This window comes from Podarcis melisellensis (assembly GCF_964234715.1).
Source record: "Podarcis melisellensis genome assembly, chromosome: 11".
Taxonomy (NCBI): Eukaryota; Metazoa; Chordata; class Lepidosauria; order Squamata; family Lacertidae; genus Podarcis; species Podarcis melisellensis.
In genome coordinates, this window is record NC_138543.1 from 60640438 (window position 1) to 60655916 (window position 15479).

The following is a 15479-nucleotide window of genomic DNA, read 5'->3' on the forward strand; positions in this document are numbered from 1 at the left end:
CCTGGACCCTGGAGGAAGGATCCCACCACCGTTTAGAAATGATCACCAACCATGTCCCATAATTAATAACAGGTAGGTAGCTGTGTTGGTCTGCCGTAGTTGAAACAAAATAAAAAATACCTTCCAATAGCACCTTAAAAGGTAAAGGGACCCCTGAGCATTAGGTCTAGTCGTGGCTAACTCTGGGGTTGCAGAGCTCATCTTGCTTTATTGGCCAAGGGAGCCGGTGTACAGCTTCCGGGTCATGTGGCCAGCAGGACTAAGCCGCTTCTGGCAAACCAGAGCAGTGCATGGAAACACCGTTTACCTTCCCGCCAGAGCAGTGCCTATTGATCTACTTGCACTTTGACGTGCTTTCAGGCTGCTAGGTTGGCAGGAGCAGGGACCGAGCAACGGGAGCTCACCCCGCCGCAGGGATTCGAACCACCGACCTTCTGATCGGCAAGTCCTAGGCTCTGTGGTTTAACCCACAGTGCCACAGTGTCCCTTCAATAGCACCTTAGAGACCAACTAAGTTTGTTATTGGTTTGAGCTTTCGTGCATGCACACAAAAGCTCAAAGCAATAACAAACTTAGCTGGTCTCTAAGGTGCTATTGGAAGGAGTTTCCATAATTAATAAAAGTGACTTTGCAACTCTGGCACAAGAGGTGCCTCAGTCATACTTGAAGTGTTCCTTGTGCAAGGCCACAAGGACACCATTGCAAGGCAGAGTATCGACAACTTTTGTGCTGTAGGGTTATGTGAACACACACCACAAATGCCTCATTATGTTACTCATGTTCAGAATAGCACAACACACATGTAACTGCTTTATTGTTACTAAGTAGTACTGTTTGTTGAAGGGACGCGGATGGGTGCTGTGTGGGTTAAACCACAGAGTCTAGGACTTGCCGATCAGAAGGCTGGCGGTTCGAATCCCCGCGACGGGGTGAGCTCCCATTGCTCGGTCCTAGCTCCTGCCAACCTAGCAGTTCAAAAGCACGTCAAAGTGCAAGTAGATAAATAGGTACCGCTCCGGCGGGAAGGTAAACAGCGTTTCTGTGCGCTGCTCTGGTTCGCCAGAAGCGGCTTAGTCATGCTGGCCACATGACCTGGAAGCTGTACGCCGGCTCCCAAGGCCAATAAAGCGAGATGAGCCCCACAACCCCAGAGTCGGCCACGACTGGACCTAATGGTCAGGGGTCCCTTTACCTTTTGGTTCTGTTTGTTACACTCTCAAGACATAGGACTATGCAGAAGGCAAGTTCATTTGTTACACTTTTAAGACATAGGACGATGCAGAAGGAAGATATCAGTATGAAATGGCATCGCCAACAGGAACTGTACATTGTAATCGTTGGACTTGACAAGCTTTGGACTTGACTATCCTTGGACTTTACGACAATATAAACGTATAGAAGGTTAATAGTAATACGATATGCTATTGCCATCAGGAACTTTGCTTTGCAATTTTTTGATATGACGATTACAGTTTTATTACATATAATGTTGCGTTACTTTAGAGCCAGTTACATGTGTGTAGGGTGAGTCAGGAGACTCCAATTCACATTTCACCCCACCTGCAAACTCCCTTAAGCAAGCCTCTGTCTCCAATAATATGCATTTGGGCTACCTTGCTTGGCTGCTTATACGAATCGTTGCGGTAATGAAGAAGAAACGCTCAGAAATCAGTGTGCCAAGCAGCTTTCTCATTTCATTTCATTCCACAATCCAAAGAGCCTCCGTGGGGAAGGAAGGAAGGGTTGGCTGGTTCTTAATATGCAGCAAGGAAATGTCATCTCTTTTCTGACTGCTTTGCTCTTTCCAATATTTCTTTCCTCTCCTCTTGTTCGCTTGACAGCGCTGCGCAAAGGAAGAGGACTTTTTCGGTTTTAATTTGGGCATATGTATATATAAAGAAAACAGATAAATCTTATATGCCACCCAGTCTGGATAGAGAGCAGCCTTTCAACAGAGCACAGGTTAAAAATCTAACCAGAGATTTCAGAGTCTTTTGCAAAGATGGTTGACTTCACAGGATGCAGCATCTATATTTAGGATATTGTTTTCTGTACTCCGTGGTTGATGGTTGTCTTCCATCACCTGCAACATAAAGAACCCTCAGGCTCTTTCATCACTCTTTCATCACCCCTGTTGGCAAATGATGTGTGTCTAGCCAGGGAGCAGTTTGAATAAACGTGGCACTCATTCTGTCTTCCCGGGCATGCAGTCCATACAAAATTAGAAGATGGCATCCTGTTTGCATCGTATGTGTGAAAGTGGCCTTCTACTAAGAGCTTGTTCACTTTCTCACTTTCCCCAATGCTTTCCCCTGGGAAAACCTGATCTTTGCCCCTGAATCAGAGCAAACGTCAATTGGGTTTTCTCTGGATTGATGTTTGCTCCAATTTAGCACTAAAGAGTGGGTTTTCTGGGAGAAAGCAGCAGTGCAGAGGCAAAATTACTGCATTCTAGGCACAAGCCAAGAGGACACAAGCCAAGTGTGGACAAGCCCTAAGTCAGACCAGCTAGTTCAGTACTGGCTACCAGCTCCAAGATCACAAGTAAAGAAAGGTCTTTTCCTGTAGATTGGCTGAGTGCTATTTCAACACCTCCTTAATGGAAAAGCGAGTCTGGGCACAGCCTCTCCACCTATTAATCAGTTGTCTGGCACAGGTCGCTAATGAAGGAGCTATGTGACAAACTTCTTGTTATGAACTTAGCCTCTTTCCTGTTCCTCTTTTGGCTCTGCAGATTTTCTAACCACCTTTTAATTTGTGCATCTAGCACAGGGATTGCTCTGTGCGGGGCTTTATTTGTGCTTGATCCAGAAGAACATGGTGTGTGGGATTTTGGAGAGAAGAATCTTAATACAGTGGTAACTCTGGATGTGAACGGGATCCGTTCCGGAGCCCCGTTCGCCTTCTGAAGCAAATGTAAAATGGAACTGTGCGTCTGCATGTGCGTGGGTCATGTTTAGCCGCTTCCGCACATGTGCATGACATCGTTTTGAGCGTCTGCGCATGCATGAGCGGGGGAACCCCGAAGTAATGCACTCCGTTATTTCCGAATCACCGCGGAGTGCAACCTGAAAATATTCATCCCGAAGCTACTTCAACCCGAGGTATGACTGTAATCACCAGTCCTGAAAGACCTACACTGGCTCCCAGGACGTTTCCGAGCACAGTTCAAAGTGTTGGTGCTGACCATTCAAGCCCTAAATGGCCTCGGCCCAGTGTACCTGAAGGAGCATCTCCACCCCCATCGTTCGGCCCAGACACTGAAGTCCAGCTCCGAGAGCCTTCTGGTGGTTCCCTCCCTACGAGAAGTAAGGTTATAGGGAGCCAGGCAGAGGGCCTCCTCGGTAGTGGCGCCCGCCCTGTGGAATGCCCTTCCTTAAGGTATAAAGAAAAGAAATAACTACAGTGGTTCCTCGGGTTAAGTACTTAATTTGTTCCGGAGGTCCATTCTTAACCTGAAACTGTTCTTAACCTGAAGCACCACTTTAGCTAATGGGGCCTCCTGCTGCCGCCGTGCCGCCGGAGCACGATTTCTGTTCTCATCCTGAAGCAAAGTTCTTAACCTGAAGCACTATTTCTGGGTTAGTGAAATCTGTAACCTGAAGTGTATGTAACCTGAAACGTATGTAACCCGAGGTACCACTGTATCTGACTTTTAGAAGACATCTGAAGGCAGCCCTGTTTAGGGAAGTTTTTAACGTTTGCTTTTTATTCTGTTTTTAGTGTTCTGTTGGTAGCCGCCCAGAGTGGCTGAGGAAACCTAGCCAGATGGGCGGGGTATTATTGTTATATTTATTATTGGCACGTTGCTGGGAACGTGGTCTCTGGAGCGGGACAGGAGCATCCTTTGCTGGTTCTGTCCTCCTTACAGCCACAGATGCTCCTGCACGCCCGAGAGCGACACCCCAAGCCTGTTGCTAAATTTATCGCCCCCTCTCCCCAAAGGACCTGCCAGCTTAAAACCCTGGCATGTTTGTGTCAGGGCACGCTGAGCTCTGCCTCAGCAGAGGGAGGCGAAAGGATCCGCCACGAGGCCAGCGGAAGCTGCATGTCAGAAAGATGCACGTCAGGATATAAAGGCCATGTTGGTATTTAATCATCCCTCACCTTTCTTTGCCGTATTGATTCCATCCGATGTTGCCAGGTTACCGGATCTTTTGCTTTGTAGCTGCTGCCTTTATTTCTGACTCATCCTAGATTCTTGCACTGATTAGAGGAGATCTGGTGACACAGACTGGCCTTTCATTCGCTCGCCGATAAGACTTCCAGGCCGGCTTCATGCCATATCAAGGCTAAGGTGGTTTAAGACTGATTAATTGGAAGCACATGCACAACATAATTAAACACCTCGGATTGTTGAATTAAAAACCTCACTCTTGACTAACTTGAGAAAAACGCTGCAAAATCGTGACAAAGTGGCATATGAACTATAAAATCTATTAAATCCCATAAATTTAAAATTAAAGGTACTTATTATCCAACGTGAAGGGAGGTACAACTTTTTAATCACTTAATGGTGGACTTTTCTAGTGGCGCAGAAATCTGTTTGTAATTATCTTAATACCACCGAGTGGAATGAAATCTCTGAGCTGTTTACATGTTGTCGTTTAGTCGTGTCCAACTCTTCTTGTCCCCGTGGACCAGAGCACGCCAGGCACTCCTGTCTTCCACTGCCTCCTGCAGTTTGGTCCAACTCATGCTGGTAGCTTCGAGAACACTGTCCAACCATCTCGTCCTCTGTCGTCCCCTTCTCCTTGTGCCCTCCATCTTTCCCAACATCAGGGTCTTTTCCAGGGAGTCTTCTCTTCTCATGAGGTGGCCAAAGTATTGGAGCCTCAGCTTCAGGATCTGTCCTTCCAGTGAGCACTCAGGGCTGATTTCCTTAAGAATGGAGAGGTTTGATCTTCTTGCAGTCCATGGGACTCTCCAGAGTCTCCTCCAGCACCAGAATTCAAAAGCATCGATTCTTTGGCGATCAGTCTTCTTTATGGCCCAGCTCTCACTTCCATACATCACAACTGGGAAAACCATAGCTTTAACTATATGGACCTTTGTCGGCAAGGTGATGTCTTTGCTTTTTAAGATGCTGTCTAGGTTTGTCATTGCTTTTCTCCCAAGAAGCAGGTTTCTTTTAATTTTGTGGCTTCGGTCACCATCTGCAGTGATCATGGAGACCAAGAAAGTCTGGAGAAAGCTGTTTTCATATAAACAGAATAAAAACACGAACAATAACCTTCAGTAACATTTCTTGGAAACCAGATGAAAACAGAACAAATCTCTCTCCCCGCCCACAAAACAGAGAATTAAGAGGAATCAGAGAATTGTCAAATTGAAATGGTTCCCAGGAGTCATCTATTCCAACCCTTGCAGTGCAGGAATCACAGCTAAGTTTTAAAGCCATTGCTGTCTCCACTTCTCAAATTATCCAAGGGAAGATGTGCTCACTAGGCCTGAGCAGTTTTCGTTTCTTTGAATAAAGAGTTAATTTCACTGACACCCATAGCTGTCACCTTTTCCATTTTTCCAGGGAAATTCCCTTATTCCGATAGGATTCCTCGCAAGAAAAGAGAGAAGTTGACAGCTATGCTGACACCTTGTGAGTTATGCCAACCTGCTCCTGACTCCTGCTTTGACACTTAGGCCAATCGCACAGTTTTATTTCAGGAGCGCCAATACGTGCATTTCCGAACTCTCTTTCAGTGCCTTCTCTGCCTTCTGCCAGGAAAAAAAGAAGAGAGAAATGTAATTCTTTTCTGTAGCCGAGTCAATAAACAAATAATAAGCTTTTGTCTTTGGGAGTTCACGGAACCCAGAGTTTGTGGCTGGAAAGTTCAGGGACTTGATTATCTCTGACCTTCTGCCCGCTTGCCAGCTTCTCAGCCTCCGTCCCTGGTGCCTCTTGCCTGCGTGTGGCTGTCGTGGTTTGGAAAGCCTGGAGCCAGCATCCAAAGCTATTTGCATTTGTCAGCGCCTGCCTGTGCACTTCAAAACAACATCCTACAGATGGCTCTTTCTTCATAACAGCGACTGGGGACCTCCCCGGACTGCTGCAGAAATGTGCCAAGTGGAGCCAGAATAGAGAAGGCCGGAGCAAGACAGAAACGCTGCCGGGGAAGAAGGAGGCAAATGCCCTCCCTCCTAGTTTCTTCCCCAGGACCCAGTCAGACAGAGGTAGTCTGCTCCTGCACGTGGAGGATCCATGCAATTCCCATGTCTAAGAACCCTGGAAAGACCTTTCCCATTAATAATAATAATAATAAATTTTATTTATACCCTGCCCTCCCCAGCCAGAACCAATAAAATCACAGTAAAAACATAATAGGGGGAAAAGAGAGAGGAAAAACAGCAACCCCAATTTAAAATACAGGTTAAAATGCAATTTAAAATGCAGCCTCATTTTAAAAGTAGCTGATAGATCAAGACCATAAGGGGAGGGAAACATAAGGGTCAGACTGACTCCAAACCAAAGGCCAAGCAGAACAGCTCTGTCTTGCAGGCCAGCACAAAGATGTCAAGTCCCGCAGGGCCCTGGTCTCTTGTGACAGAGCATTCTACCACGTCGGGGCCAGTGCTGAAAAGGCCCTGGCCCTAGTTGAGACCAATCTGACCACCTTGCGACTTGGGACCTCCAAAATGTTGTTATTCATGGACCTTAAGGTCCTCCGTGGGTCATACCAGGAGAGGCGGTCCCATAGGTACGTGGGTCCTAGGCTGCACCCATGCATTTGTGAATTAATTATTATTATTATTCTATCTTAGCAAGCAGACATCACCACCTCCTGGGACAGAGGAAAAACAAGACTATGGCTTCAGTCCTCCCCCACATTGATAGTCATGGCTGGGGCATGTAGAATCATAGAATCATAGAGTTGGAAGAGACCACAAGGGCCATCAAGTCCAACCCCCTGCCAAGCAGGAAACACCATCAGAGCACTCCTGACATATGGTTGTCAAGCCTCTGCTTAAAGACCTCCAAAGAAGGAGACTCCACCACACTCCTTGGCAGCAAATTTCACTGCCGAACAGCTCTTACTGTCAGGAAGTTCTTCCTAATGTTTAGGTGGAATCTTCTTTCTTGTAGTTTGGATCCATTGCTCCGTGTCTGCTTCTCTGGAGCAGCAGAAAACAACCTGTGTTGGCATCTGTCTGCCTCGAGGGATAATGGGGTGACCTTCGGTCCAACCTCTGCACGAGCAGCACTGAACTGGCTTCCCTGGGACGCAAACCTGGGCGGTGTGCATGAAGGTCCTGGGCAGCCTAGATGGCAAGACTCTCTCCTTTTCGGCCTCGCTGCTGTGGTCCCAAGGATAGCAGAGCAAGACATTTAGCACCAGCCTGGCTGCAGGAGGAGGCAGGAGGAGGCGCTATCCAACCGCCTTAGGCAACTCACTCCAGATTTGTGTAGGGTTTTCTCCCTAGCCTTTTGGTTTCCCGAAGATGTCTCATAAGGCAGCGGAGGTTGAGGATCAGGGTTTCCTTCTCCCAGATGGGCTGCCTTCCCAGGCTGAAGAGCCCCATCTGCTCCTCACTGCTGATTTCTTTTTTTCTTTTTTGGGGGGAATACTTTTATTAGGAATTTCAACATAACAATTCATCAAAAACACATCAGCCTCATTTTCCCTCCCCATTCTCCCCTCCCCAAGAAAGAACCCCGCCCCCCGGACTTCACTCAGTTCCCCTCTCTGGTTTTTCCACACATGTTATTCTCTGCATATTATAAAATTGTAAAGATCCTTAATTTATCTATCTATATGTTACCAATAAAAAGTTTGTGAGTGCTTATTCAAAACCTGCCAAGGAGTCCAATTCATTTTGTAGTTTCTTTAAGTACTTTGCGAAAGGTTCCCATTCTTCTTTAAAGTCACAGTTGTCCATATCGCATAGTTTTATGTGTCAACTTCGCCAATTTCGCATAGCCCATCAGTTTCTCTTGCCACAGTTCTTTGGTCAGGATTTCTTCGTTCTTCCATCCTTGTGCTATTAAGACTCTGGCCGCCATTGTCACGTACATAAAGATGTTCTTGAATTTCCTTGGCAGGTCTGCTCACTGCTGATTTCAAGACACACACTGAAATATACTCAGAGTCAAGAGTGGATTTCATGCTCTTTATTCAGCTCATAGTGGTGAGGAGGAATGGAAGTTTCCCCAAATGTCTGCTTTATATACATTATTTACACAATGGGCCCCAGGTGATTGGCTAATTCCGGGATTCTCCTGTAGGCCAATTAGGTTGCGGATTCCCTTCCACCTGGAGCTGGATAGGGTGGTTCCTGTGGACCAATCAGACTGCTGCATTCTGGATCCTATTGTTCTAGGGCCAATCAGAGTGCTGCATTCTGAATCCTATTCAGCCCAGTACATAACAGATAGCCATCAATTGCATGACTGGCTAGAATGAACCATGACTTCTTGACCCCCCTACCCCCGCTGCCCCAAGGGATCCCTCTGCATAGGACCCAAATTAGGGAAACTTCCTAGGACCTGAATTGGACCAAAAGTGTTGCGCCCTTGGAATGATTTTGCAACGTGCAGAAATATCTCTTGGGAATGGTACCTTTCAGTACTTCCAGACTTGGGGGGGGGGCATTTTACAAGCCCCTTAATATAGGCCAATCAGGTTCCCTTCCACCTGGAGCTGGATTGGGTGGCTCCTGTGGACCAACCAGACTGCTGCATTCTGAATCCTATTCAATTCAGTGCATAACACACACAAAGTGCCCACATTCTGGCTCTGAAGCTGAGGGAGGCAGGTCCCATCATGTTCAGTGCCCCCCCTCCACACACCCCCCCCCCCCGTTTAAATCCATTAGCTCAGCTTGCTTCTCTCCCACCCCTTGACTTCGTTCTCCATTAATTTCCTCCCTGGCCCTCTTGATTGTATCATCAAGGCCCTGAATAGCAGAGAGCTGTGGAGGCAGCAAGTCTGTGTGTGTGTGCTTTCTGCATTTCTCAGCCAGCGCAGGAATCCCTCCACTTAAGAGCTGATTGCCTGATTATTTTAGACATTAGCTTGGGCAGTTAAGAGTCGGTGATACTAATGGTGTTTCTGAATGATTTGCTTCTACCCGCCTTGGAGCTGTATTGGTGCCAGCCTCCTCTAGCCACAGATGCAGAGGGTCCTTGTTCCCGTGCAAATGCGGCAGCTGCCAGCAGCAGGAGGAGCGCAGAACTGCAGAGTTGGAAGAGACCATTAGGGTCATCTAGTCCAACACCCTGCAAGGCAACGCAGGCATCTCACCTAAAGTGTCCGTGACTGGTGGCCATCTGGTCCTGTTCACTCCTCTTTATTTATTTAAGAATATATCTTTATTAATTTAAAATAAATACATTTATGAGAAAACAGACATACATATGAGTAAACAAACATACAATTAAACAAACAAATAACAGAAAAATCAAACAAACCACCACACTGTAAGATACAAGAAGATTATTATAATTATCATCATATATACTCCTGATAAGGAACTGTTGTGTACTGAAGTTCTCACCCTGGGCCAGCAGGGGGATACTGTAGATAGTTTTCACTCAGGTCCACATGTGCAAATAAGGGATTGAACGTGACGTTCAGTGATTGGATAGTTACAGAAAGTGGTTACTGTTGCTTGTAGTAGAGCTCTATATAAGTAGGCTGACTGAACCCTTCGGTTCATTTCTGTTCTGGCCTGTGAATAAACAAGAGCTGTTTGAAGAACCGCTGTGTCGTCTGATATGTTCACCCACAACTTAACAGGAACACAATTATAAAACTATAGAGAAGAAATTTAAAATAGACTTCCAATTAATCTCACTGTACTTTATCTATCAATTACTTTGTACCACACAGCTACATATTTCTTATATAATTTCTTTTTAACTCCCTACGAACTTATATTTATACAATACAGGGATCAGTCTAATTCTGCCAAGATGTTTCCTTTTATTCCATAGTTTTCTAAATATTCTTTAAAGATTCCCCAATCCTTGTAGACTTTTTGTTTTGGTTGGCCTCTTACTCTTCCTGTCGCTTTCGCTAGCAGCAGATATTCTACCATTCGGATTTGCCAATCTTCCGTGTCGGGTATTGTTGTTCGTTCCTCTTTAATGCACTTCCTGTTTCAAAGGATAAATGCACACTGGAAAGAGAACATCCTTGGCCTTTGAAGAGATATGAAATATTGGGGGGGGGGGAGTTGCCAGGTTCAAGGTGTTACAATCAGTATATCTATTAGTATATAAGGCCCTTAACGACTTGGGGCATAGCCGTCAACCGTCCCTTATTTGGCGGGAAAGTCCCTTATCCCAGCGCCGTGTCCCACTGCTGTCCTGGATTGATGATGTCCCTTAAATTTCCCGGGTTTCATGCTTGCCTGGCTCGGGAGGGAAGCAGTGGCTCGGGGTCCTCTGCCTTCTTTTTTTTCTTTTAGTATTGTAATGTTCTTTCTTTTGTATGTTTTATATGTTATATCTGTTAAAATCAATTTTTAAAAAATTGGGGGGAAAACACATTGGCAGGATTGTTGTAATAACCTGCAGTTTCATAAGAGCATATATTTAAAGAAGATGAATAAATGAGCAAATTAAGTTAATTTGGATATGCAGAAGATATGAAAAATAAATTTAAGGAACCGCTGAAAGAGGGGGAAGGAAGTCAAGTTTTGAAATGTCAAAATGATTGCAAAAATCAGTGAATTGTATAAACTTGAAAAGTATAAATAAAAAATACAAATAGAAAAGGAACGTTGTTCAGCCGTCGCCTATGTCTCCCGCCAGGCCCACGTCTTCGACCTGAGTGTGAACAAATATGAGCCCATCTGCAACCAGCCGGTGGTGGCCAAGAAGAGGAACAAGATCACCCATGTCCAGTTCAACGCCATCTACCCCATCATCATCATCGGGGATGACCGTGGCCATGTCACCTGCCTGAAGCTGTCTCCAAACCTCCGCAAGATGCCAAAGGTAAGGTAGTTTAAGGCTGGACCAGAGAGGGAGCAACTGCAGGCTGAAGCAGGTGATTTGCTCCACAGGATGTGATTTAAAATACCTCCTTTCCCCCAAAGGTTTTCACACTGGCATGTTGTAGCTGCTAGTATGGAACCCGAGGGCCAAACTAGCCACGGTAATAAATGAAAATCTGTCCTTATTCCCTTATGGGGGACACAAGAGCCCTTCTAGAGTCCTTTGCAGGTTCTCCATCGGTAGGAGAAAACTGAGAAGCAAAGCAACTCATAAGCCTGATCTTTATCGAACTGTTGCAACAGAGTTCTCCTCTCACACGCAGGAAAGGAGGAGGACTCAGGACCCAGGTGTGCCCGCCCTTATATAGATATTTTAAGTTGCCCGCCCTGGAGTCCAAGACCACCCCCCAGAAACATCATACCTACATCACAGAAGGGGTGTAGCTCAAAACCACCCCCCAGACACATCATACCTACATCATAGAAAGGGGTGGTCTACAGCAGAAATCTGAGCGCGTTGTTTGCCAGAAATCCGAGTGTGTTGTTTATCCACTGTCTGGCAGGTTACCTATTAATGCTCACTTGACTGGATCCCTGGGGAGCCTGGCTAGTCTTTTGTAATGATAAATACTTAGTTCCTGAGCCAGATCACAGGCTCACCTTATTCATACACAGACATACCCTTAAGACAGGATTTGTGAAGGAAAAGACAATGGGGAGGCTTTTCCATTTGCAGAGAAAACACCTGGTCAGTTTGGGAGTCAAAATGGCTTCATGGCTGTTCTCCTGTGCTGCTTCAGACATGTGGTTTATATATTTATGTACGTGTTTGCTTGCTACATTTATGAACCTTTATTATATACATAAGACCTTAATTTTTTTATTTCACCACCAAGCTTTGGGGTGGCTGCAGACAGAGAAGAAATTTCATTTGCACACTGAGGTCCAGCTCCGAGGGCCTCCTGGCGGTTCCCTCCCTGCGAGAAGTGAGGTTACAGGGAACCAGGCAGAGGGCCTTCTCGGTGGTGGCACCCGCCCTGTGGAACACCCTCCCATCAGATGTCAAGGAAATAAACAACTTTCTGAGTTTTAGAAGACATCTGATGGCAGCCCTGTTTAGAGAAGTTTTTAATGTTTGATGTTTTAATGTATTTTTAATATTTTGTTGGAAGCTGCCCAGTGTGGCTGGGGAAACCCATCCAGATGCGTGGGGTATAAATAATAAAATTATTATTATTATTATTACAAGAAGAAAGTACCCACTTTGCACTTTTTGAACCAATGCACAAACTGAAGCACAATTATCCTCTGAAACCTCAAAGTGGTTTACAAAATGAATAAAACAATTAATATCAATTAAGCAATACAAATCTGCTTAAAACTGCCAAGCAATTAAAATCAGCAATAAACTAAAAACAGGTTATAAAACCCATCAGCGTTCTCCATATCTGGGGAGGCTTGTCTGAACAGAAATGTTTTTAGCAGGTGTTGAAAAGGGTTCAGCGAAGGCGCCTGCTTGCCTGCCTGACGTCAGCAGGGTTTTAGGCTTACCGAAAAGAAGTGACCACAAATGAGGTCTTTGAAAAGGCAGGAGTACAGAAAACATGGGAATGCAGCAGGCCGGCAGCGACATCTCTTTTTTCAAATTTTGCTTGTTTTGCTTTTCCTCGCAGGGACTCAAAAGTAGTTTGGAGTAAATAATGCATCAGGATGCAAATGGGGCTTCTGCCGTAAGCCCCACCCTCAAAACACTGGCTGTTGTTGCTCACTGTAAATTCTTCATGATTTTCTCTTTCAATTGAAAGCTGCTTCATGTTTCAGCAGCAGAGTTGGACCTCGTGGTCCCACCACTGTGCAATCAAATTTTTTGGTACAATGCTCGGAAGGGGTCTGGGTCATGTCTAAAAGCAGTAGACAGAATGGCCAGGATTTCTTGCATATACCGTATTTTTCGCTCTATAGGACGTACCGGACCATAGGACGCACCTTGTTTTAGAGGGGGAGGGGGAAAAATTCTCCCCCTCTCTGCTCAGCGCCCCTTCAGCGAAGCAACAGGAGAAACAGAGCCCCTTTCATTTCTCCTCCCGCTTGGCTGAAAGGGCACTGCACAGCTCTCCCTCTCTGCTGAAGCCAGGAGAGTCTTGCTCTCTCAGCTTCAGCAAAAGGAACCCGAAGCCTGCGGAGCACAACGGGAACTCGCCCTGCGTTCCGAAGGCTTCATGTGGCTATCCCTGAAGCCTGGAGAAGGAGAGGGGTCGGTGCGCACCGACCCCTCTCGCTCTCCAGGCTTCAGTGAAAGCAACGTGAAGCCTCCGGAGCGCTCCCTCTGCGCTTCGGAGGCTTCACGTTGCTATCGCTGAAGCCAAGAAGCCTGCATTCGCTCCATAGGATGCACACACATTTCCCCTTAATTTTTGGAGGGGAAAAAGTGCAAAGAAATACGGTATTTGCAAACTACTTAATACTGAAACAGTCTCTGAGCTGTTTACGAAAACAACAAATACGACATATATATCCTGACTTACTTTTTTGCTGTACCTTCAAAGTACAGATCTGCACTTTGAAGCTCTGTATCTGAGTGGTTCTTCATTTGTTTTTGTCCCAAAGCTTTCCTCACCAAAATCTGCAATTTACCGCAGAAAATCCCGTTGCCGTTTGCTCCATTTTAGTGGTAAAATGTGGGTTTTCCCAAGGAACGTGCTGAGACAAAAATAAAATCACTCCGACGTGCAGTTTTAAAGTTTGGACTTGTGGAAATGCAGCGCAAAAGGAAGTCCGGATGAGGCCTAAAACAATGAAGGGGGTGGTGGTAATATTATTTATCAGTCAAAAAGCAAAAAAACCAAAAAAACCCCAAAAAACCTCAAAGCAACTTGACAAGATAAAAACAACAATAAAAACAATTTAAAATCAGAAATAAATTAAAATAATTAACAATACAAAATAATCATTCAGTAACGTATTAATACATACCCTCCAATATTTCTCCAATGAAAATAGGGATGTCTCACTTCATAATGATAATTTTACTATTTATGCCCTACACATCTTACTGGGTTGCTCCAGCTGCTCTGGGCAGATTCCAACATACTATATTTTTCACTTCATAAGAATCACCTGACAATAAGACGCACCTAGTTTTTAGAGGAGGAAAACAAGAAAAGAAATATTCTGAATGAAACAGTAGGTGTATGATTTTTGTGGTTCATGCTGTGGCCACAGAAATAATATGTGATTTGACGGTGAGTTTGGGGTAGCCCAATGCAAAAATCCTGAGGATCCATGTGGATCTGTGCTTTGTAACTACATTTTTGCACCATTGCGGCCCCACGAAACAGTGGGTGCGTGATTTTTTTTGGTGCAGGCTATGCGATCTGATGGTGAATTTGGGGTGACCCAATGCAAAAATCCTGAGGATCCATGGGCTTTTACCTCCCCCCTCCCAGGCATCCTCCTTTATTGCTAGCGTCCATTATCTCCCTCCCAATCGCTTGCCGATCAGCAGCTTTGTTTCAACACACCCCTTCCCTCTTTCTAAAAAAAAAGAAGAAGCACGATCTGCTTTTTGCCCCTGGGCAATTCAGCTCCAGGGACCACGCATTCGCTGCATAAGATGCACAGACATTTCCCCTTACTTTTTAGGAGGAAAATGGTGTGTCTTATGGAGCGAAAAATATAAAAATATAATAAAACATTAAAACAAACTTCCCTATACGGGGTTGCCTTCCGATGGCTCGAGGGTCGGATAACTCTATACCCTCCAACATTTCTCCAATGAAAATAGGGACATCCAATCAGAAACCAGGCAGCTTCTCTACATCAAGGACATCCCTGGAAAGTAGAGACAATTGGAGGGTCTGTTAATATGACCAAGTCCTCCCCCACCCCACTAAAAGATGAGCACCACCATTGGAGCGAGGCAAGGTGATTCCCAAAGGAAAGAAAAACCCCAATGACTGGCAAGGATGGCACCAGGCCTGTCTCTCTGGGGAAGGAATTCCACAGATGGGGAGACACCACTGAAAAGGCCTGTTCTGCTGGTTCCGGGGGCTAACTGAGAGGCGAGGTCCGAGTCCAGTCCGAGGTCGAAGGTGCGGTATGGAGGCCGTCCGTCAAAGCTGTAGCTGGGTCCAAGGCGGGGAGTCGGGTGGGGTCAAGACCTCTGGCAGAAGAGGGAGACAGGGTTCAGTCAGGAACTAGCAACCCACAATGTTGCTTCCACAACTTGGGACTGGGGCTGGTCGGCTTTTATCTGCCCCGAGGCACAGGGCGGCCCCAATCTTCGGGTGACTCGCCTCTCCTGGCCTGGAGGCGAGCCCTCCTCCTGCGGGAACTCAATTCCCTCCGCCTCTCTGCCCTGAGCCTCTGCAGCTCAGGAGAGGCTGGAGGGTTACCAGACCCAGAGGCAGCCTCAGCTTCCTCTGACAGGGCTGAGAGTGGAGCACCTGTAGGCAATGGGTCCTCCATCACCTCAGGAGCCAGAGTAGATTCAGCTGGTGTCTGCTCCTGAGGATCCAGCACAGGTGAGGACCCTTCAGGCT

The 15479-nt window shown here is 46.0% G+C and overlaps 1 protein-coding gene across 1 annotated transcript in view; it reads left to right on the forward strand.

The window, feature by feature from the left end:
- DNAI1 (dynein axonemal intermediate chain 1) overlaps window positions 1–15479 on the forward strand; it is a 156462-nt gene that overhangs the window by 104864 nt on the left and 36119 nt on the right. The window contains exon 19 of the mRNA XM_081929717.1: window positions 10754–10939. Within this exon, the coding sequence (XP_081785843.1) occupies window positions 10754–10939 (186 nt within the window). The remainder of the gene's footprint in view (window positions 1–10753; window positions 10940–15479) is intronic.